At 32.5% G+C, this 7639-nt stretch overlaps 2 protein-coding genes across 3 annotated transcripts in view; one reads left to right on the plus strand and one right to left on the minus strand.

Moving 5' to 3' along the window:
- The window catches only part of LOC119669036 (furin-like protease 2), a 105630-nt gene extending 100518 nt beyond the window's left edge, over positions 1 to 5112 (minus strand). The window contains exon 1 of the mRNA XM_038078761.1: positions 3879 to 5112. Within this exon, the coding sequence (XP_037934689.1) occupies positions 3879 to 4859 (981 nt within the window). The 5' untranslated portion in view covers positions 4860 to 5112. The remainder of the gene's footprint in view (positions 1 to 3878) is intronic.
- LOC119669037 (furin-like protease 2) overlaps positions 1 to 7639 on the plus strand; it is a gene marked incomplete at its 3' end in the record, with an annotated part of 541440 nt that overhangs the window by 522232 nt on the left and 11569 nt on the right.

The raw sequence follows: 7639 nt of genomic DNA on the forward strand, positions 1-7639 counted from the left end.
TAAGATTCTTTTAGTGCTCTTTTTCTTACCAACCTAATACAGATGCCATACTTTAAAATGAAAGTCATTGCTAATTTTACAGACCATGCAGACTGGCTTAAATTTTACTTGAATACGAGAATTGTACCTTCTTCAATATTATCAATAGATTGTTTGACTACTTCAGTTTTTAAAACTTTTTAAATGGTTCTTCAGATACGAAGTATGAATCGAATGAATGAATTTGTTCGTGATATGATAACAGGGCATTGTTTGTGCTCAAGTAGACTTTGGTCAGCAAGGCCGTCACTCTGTCACAATTGTGAAGTAGTTAATACAGTGTTGACGTCATAAAATAAAAAACGAAATGGTTGTTGTACTGAATATGCATATTAATGAGGTATTCGGTTTAACTAATTTCGACTGAGTGTCTGTACTGTATCTTCTTTTAGGAATAATAAACAAAGTTTCTTAAATTATTATACAAAATATATTATCATGATATTGATATTTAATATATCAGAATATAATTCTTTATACAATGTTTTCGTTAAAATATAACTGTACTGTCTTAATTTATAAATCGAACTTTCCACACACTTCACGCACATAATATGCTTTTAATTATCTTTTCATTTAAGATTTTATTATTTTTTCGTTTAAAGTAAAACATAATTAATACAACTTTTCATCGGATTTCTCATTAAATAAATAATTCACAAAACCATTAAGAGACCAAAAAAAAAACAAAAAAAAATTAATGCTTGAATGCAGCAGAAGCAGATATATAAATCAAATATATTTTTGGGAAAAAATATTTTTGAAAATAATTTTCCATTTTGCGTTCCTTGTCATTTCGCTTATCAACAAACCAATTTCCCATGAAAACGGGATGAGCAAGTGAAAAAATAGGCCTATAAAAATGCAATTTGTATAATTAAACGGCACACATTCCCCTATTAAAGTGGCGGCTGCGGCCATAAAGAAAAGTAAAAATGGCCTCATAAATATTTCAATATAACGTTTTATTTAAGCATTTACTTAAGCGTTTTGCGCGTGCTTCATTTGCCGCAATGCCGATCCCACCATAACAAAATGCTACCAACAACAACAACAACAACAACAAAAACTACAACTTCTACTATAAAAGCAATAACAACAACTGCTGTGAAAATAAACTCAACTAATTTCGGGCTACGTTTTTTCATCCGTTTCCGGTCATTTTCGAAGGGTAATAAAATTAATATGTTCAGTGAATCAATGAATCAATGAACAATATTTAATATTCTCTGCTGTGCCGTTGCCGATATCAGCGAAGGTGTTGGCTGTGGTGTTGATATCAGCAAAACTGTTGTTAGCATAATAATAGTGCCGCAATGGAGCAGAGGCACAAATGACTTTGATGCTGTATTTTGCGGTCTGGGAATGAACGGCGCGGGAGCGGTGCGTTGCGTTGCAAAACAAATTCCTATTACATTTATAATAGCATTTATGGAAATAAGCATAGGAACCACTTAAATGGCTACTACTGGTGCTGTTGCTGCTGTTAGTGCTGTTCCTGATGTGTTCGGTGGATGTTGCTCTGCTTCCACCGATAATTGTTTCATAGAAAACTTATTTGTATATTCGTTTATTGTTTTGTATGCGGATAAGGTCACGCTGGCGATATAAACCGAAATGCATTTTATTATTCATATAAGCTAAACGTTCTGTACACTGTGAGCTTTCTATTTTGTTACGCCTAATTAAAAATTAGTTAATAAACTTTGAATAAACGTGGTCAGAGGCCTTGACCGGGCGCTAGAGTTATTTAATGTTTTACCATTTGTTTGCGTTGAATGATTGTAATTAGCGTTTAATCAGATTCCGTAAATAAGTGCCAAAGATTGAAATTTGCTTCACGTCCTCAAAAAGGAAGATGTAACATGAAATCTTGATTAGGTCGAATTATTTACACCGCTGGATCAAATTCAAATACTCAAATAGAGGCGAAGGAATAGACTAGATGTATATAAGTGGATAATAACAAGTTGAAAGACACACCGTGTAACAACCAAATTTCGTAGTTTAGGAAGAACTATATGGTAAATTTGTGTCAACATGCACTACGATTCTTACGGTAATATTTTAAATCTTTATGTATATGTAGCACAAATTTAGGAAACACTAACGTGCATTATGGAAAAACTACATTTACTGGGTACTGTAAGATATAGTACGCAATATGGGGAATCAGGAAGAAATATGCGATTAAATTCTATCATTGATGTTCGGAATACAATACCAAGGAATTGGTGAAATATGAATTGCAATGATTCCGATTATTACAACTGAAAAATTACTTCAATAAAGAAGGAACAATCACATATTTTTTAAGTTTCTTAAAGCTTTGAAAAGAAAAAATTCAATAATTCAAATGATGGACAGTCCTCCAAAAAATTATTATTGAAGTTCTGTTCGTACAATCAATCAATAATTATTCTCGATCAAATCGCTGAGAAGCTTATTTGAGTTGATTTTAGTTCAAGATAATCTTATAGGAGTCTTTATGGGGGCCCACATTATCACAATTGAACAAATAGTAGAATTGTAAATCAAATTTATATCGAATATATATGTAAAGAAGACTATATTTAAAAACAGTTGTGGCATCTGGACTTATTACGCAAATATTGTGTTTCTATTAACACTTTGACTAATAAAACTGTACTATAACTCAATTAATTACAGCTTTTTTAATAACCACACTTTTTATATTTTCAGAAAAATGGATTTAGAGAATTTTCGTCGGTTTGATGAGTCTTTACTTCATGATACTTTGCTGCGGAAGCAAAAGCTTGGCTTTATAAAGGCTACCCGAATTCTGCTCTATCGCGATAAATGGTAAAGAAGTGGTTTGCTTACCCAAAATGCTCTCGTACCAACACTTATGATGCCGGATGTTGGACGTTCAAAAGAGGTAGTGACACCAGAAAACATCAAAAAGATCAACAAAATTGTTTTAGCAAACTATAATGTGAACGATAGTTAATGAGATAGTTAGATAGCTGGTCACTATAAAAATTTCAATGAAACATGTTGACTTCATTTTGCAAAAACTCTTGTCACTCTTCGAAGTGAAAGTTGACAGAAAACTGCATAGTGTCGATGATTCTGGCGTCTATTCATGACTATTGTAGCGAGATAATTAGGAATATGTAAAAATATAAACTTGGATCCATTATTTTATTCTAGATTCGAAACAGCAGTTAACTGAATGAACAACTGTCGGTGAGCCTCACTCAAGGCGGCCGAAAACACAACAAACAGTCCCTGTATTTTGGAATGCGGGTGAAATCGTTTTCATCGTTTACCTTGGGAAAGTTCAGATCATCAAGTAACGAGGTAATGGACCAACATGAATAAGAAAAAAGTTATCTTTCACAGAAACAATGCGCTGTATTTTCCAAATTCAGCGCTTAATACCTGTTTGTCTCAAGAAATGCTGCGAAAAGAAGATATTTGGCATATTCAACACTATTTGTCATTATTAGTGCGAATGTAGAGAATTTTAGTAAAGACTTTTGTAGAATGCTAATGATGATGACCGACACCGCAGTTAAAATCGAAGGTTTTAAAAAGTATCAGTCGATTTTTATCACTAGTTGTTGGTGGTATACATTTATCTAATTGGCGACACTTATCCAATTATGTCGAACGAACATATCTTTTATGTGTGACATATCAGGTTATATTTTTCATAAAGATAATTAGTCATAATACAACTATGACTTTTTACATCACTTTATATCATTTTTATTTTTGCATATATTATAATTGTAGTGTTAATAATATTGCAAATATTGAAATCTGAAATGTGAAAAAATTTTTAAAGTGCATTTAACTATTTGCTTACTCACCTGACCCACATTTGTGAATCCATATTTTTCCGCAATTATATCGGCCATTCTGTTGCCTGCTGGTATATGCACAGCAAATTCATTCGTATACATCGGTTGCTGCGGCATGCCGTGCGTGCCACGAAAGCTGTCCAACAGCTCATCGTGCAGATTAAAATTACTATTACTATCAGTGCTGCTATCGCTTGATTTACTATATGTTAAATTATTACTACGACTTTCATAACTACTACTTTTGCTAGAGCTGTTGCTGTCAGCGCTGCTGCTACTGCTGCTGCCACCGTTGGCGTTTTTGCTTGCATTGTTTTTGTTTCTACTCTGTTTATTGGTGGTTTTATTGAGATGGCCTTCTGCAATGAGCGTAGCAAAGGCTTCAGTGTAATCATTAAAAATATTTTCAACTGCACCAACTGCTTCAGCCTCTGCTGATGCTGGTGCTGCTGCTGCTGCTGCTGCTGTTACTGCTTTATTTATGTTTGCAGTGGATTTTATAACATTTTCGTTGTTGTTGCTGCTGTTATTATTATTAATGTTATTACTTGTACTATTTACAGTTTGACTAAATGAAGTTTGCTGCTTTAGTGTCTGTTGTTCGCTGTTGTCGTTGAGGCCATTGTGTTGTGCGCTTGCCGCAGCAGAGTTTTGCGCACAATGTATTGGCGTTATGTGGCAACCGCTTAGAAACACTACAACAACAAATAAATATGTACATAAATAATTCGTTTTGAAATAATTTTTGATATTTGTGTCCCCCCGCGGGCGTTGCCGCCACTTTTGTTGCAACTTCAAATATTTATTTTCGTTAAATTTTATTGATGTTGTGGCTGCTGCATGTAATTTGTTGCATTTTTCAGTTGCATTTCTATGCACTGTTGCAGGCGTTGTCAGCGTTGCCGACGTTGCGTTTGGGAACGTTGCCTTTATTGATGATTTTGAATTGTAACATCCATCATCGACATTGGTGGTGTGATGAAAATTCATAGTTATTTGTGTTGTGATTCGTATATGGATTTTTTTTTGTTTTTTAGTACAAAGAAAGATTGCTGGGCTTAGGTTTTATTGTTGGGGGATTTGTCAGAAAACTTTTTTGACACATGCGTGCGGCTCTTCTGCTCGAAACACGTTTAATGAAAATGTTGTCTGTATATATGCATATATTTTGGTTTTGTTTTATGTAAACTAATCCATTCCTTTGTAGCCAGAATTACTATTTCAGTCTATGTATTAGAAATCTGAAAATGAAAATGTAATTATAATAAAATGGTTTGTTTTTAAATAAAAAAATGTTTATTATCTCTATATACATATACATTTACATATTGTAACTGATAGTTTTTTATAATAAGAAACCAATAAATAAAATATATTATATGTGAAAATTCAATGCAGTTTAAAAAGAGTACTGCTGTCGTGGTTACATATATAAAGAAATTTTTTTTTTGCTCCATAGAAAATTAAAGACTATTTACAAATACGAGTTGTTAATGTAAGTAAATTTACTTAAAGAAATAATACTGTGCCTTTTCTTAATATAACTTTCTTAACTAACCTTCTTAACATAAGTTTCCTTACATAGCTTATTTAACGTAAACTGTTCTTAACATTACTTTCTGAACATTAAATTTAACAGAATAATCTACAATCTATTTCTATAAACTTTCTCTTATTGTATTTTTTCTACACAGTGTCGCAAGAAGTGTGCTTTTTATATTATTTATTTATTTTCCATTATGTTCATATAAAAAGTGAAATGTTTCGCTAATGCAAACTACCAACTATTAGCAATTGTCAATGAAACTGAAAATGATTTGATTATCGTTAACTTTGGTAAATGGCAAACAATTCAATAAATATCAAAATGGTCAAATAAAAGCACGTATACGCTATGATGTCCCTCTCCTCAGTGTGGGCTGCGCACATGTGATTTCCTATATAACTTTATTAAATGCGATAAACTCACGATTTTTATGTACCACTTAAAGTTAATGGAAGTTTAACTGATACCAAAAATTGGTCTCATTTTCGATACGTAGTATTCCCCTCTATGTTCACCTTAAATATCCTTTTAACGTCGTCAACAAATACTTGAGCAGTTAATAGACCGTAACATACTCGCATACACACACACACACACACACTGCTTGGCTCAAGCTAAACTAAGCACGCACACGTGTTTCTGCATATTTCCTACAAATTCCAGTATTTGTACGGGAGTGTGTGTGTGTATAGATTTTGCTTGAATATGTGGTTGTTTGTATAAGTTGAGTTTGGTATTGAGTATGTATTGTGTGCCATGTAATTTTTTTCTTTGTTTTTTGTATTGAGCTGTCGTATTGATCTTGACGTAACTGTTGACGTTGCAGCTGACGTTGACGTACTTATAATTTTTTGTTTTTGTTTTATGCTTATTTTTGTTATGCATGTAACATATATAGATGTGTGCTATATATTCATATATTGTTATTTTTATTTTAACAAAATATGTTATAATTTCTTGTTTTGCTTGAATGTGTTTCTGACTGCAAGTGTTATTATTAAACTGGCGTTAATTTATTTTATTTTTTTTTTCTATTTTACTTTCATCGTCATTGTTATTATTTTTATACATACTCATCATATATTACTGCAGCAACAACAACATTGGCATGTAACAACAATATTAACAAACAAAAGTTGTAAGGAAAACATAAGCATTTCAATATCATAATATTAATAATAATAATAAACATAATAATAATAATAATAAAAAGTAGCAAGAATAACAAGAGAATGAAACAACAGCAACAACAGCAACAGCAAAACAACAAAAACACGGTTTGTTATGCTTTTGAAAAGTTATTGTATTTATTACATTATTTCCATACATGATATTGTATTGTATTTTATTTTTATTTGCATTTGTATTTATAAGTAAACATGTGTGCGTGTGTTGTTGTGTTGTTTTATTTTTAAGCATTTTGCACAATAGCATACAAACAGCGCAGGAAGAAATGAAAACAATAACTTATGTACACTTGCGTTAGTATGTATGTCTGCTCACACAAAAGCGTAACATCTTCAAGACCCTAACTTGTTTATGTGTGAGTGTAATAAATTTCAAGTATGACTTTGTGTCACACAAAACAATAAAACACTCATATTCTAACAATGGCACCGCAGTTCCAACACAACAATACGTTTGCAGCCGTAGCAGCATAACTCGACGCGAAGAAGCAGCACAACAATAGCAGCGCTGCGAATAACAATAATAAACAAAACAACAGGTGCAGGGCGTTAAGTAGACATTACTATGCATGCTACTGACTGAGGGCAAAATATTGCGTCTATTGTGTGTGTGTGCTTGGCTTTGCATGTACATAAATAATTATGCGTGTATTGTATGCATAAGCATAAGCATTGTTCCAGCGATTTTTCTTTTCGGTTTCTTTCGGTAGAAAAAAGAATCTCAAGTGTTATTGTGTGCTTTTAGGCTATTTAATTTAGAAGTGCCATAGACGAAGGTGTGGTACAAATTTACAGCAACGCCTAACAGCAGCGACGAGGGGCGAAATATTACAGCCAAAGCATTTCGCAATTCGAATTTTGCCCTTTGGAAGTATTCGAGAGAAAACAGTATTTTTTATTTTTAAAAAGCTCTTATGCAAATATTTGTGGAAGACGAAATTTTAATAAAGGATCGTTCATAAATTAAATGCACACACTTCTTTCCTTAAAGCGAAAGGAAACAATTTAAGATGGCAGCTATAAATAAGGATACTTAT

The sequence above is a fragment of the Teleopsis dalmanni genome, chromosome 1, assembly GCF_002237135.1.
Source record: "Teleopsis dalmanni isolate 2A chromosome 1, ASM223713v2, whole genome shotgun sequence".
Taxonomy (NCBI): Eukaryota; Metazoa; Arthropoda; class Insecta; order Diptera; family Diopsidae; genus Teleopsis; species Teleopsis dalmanni.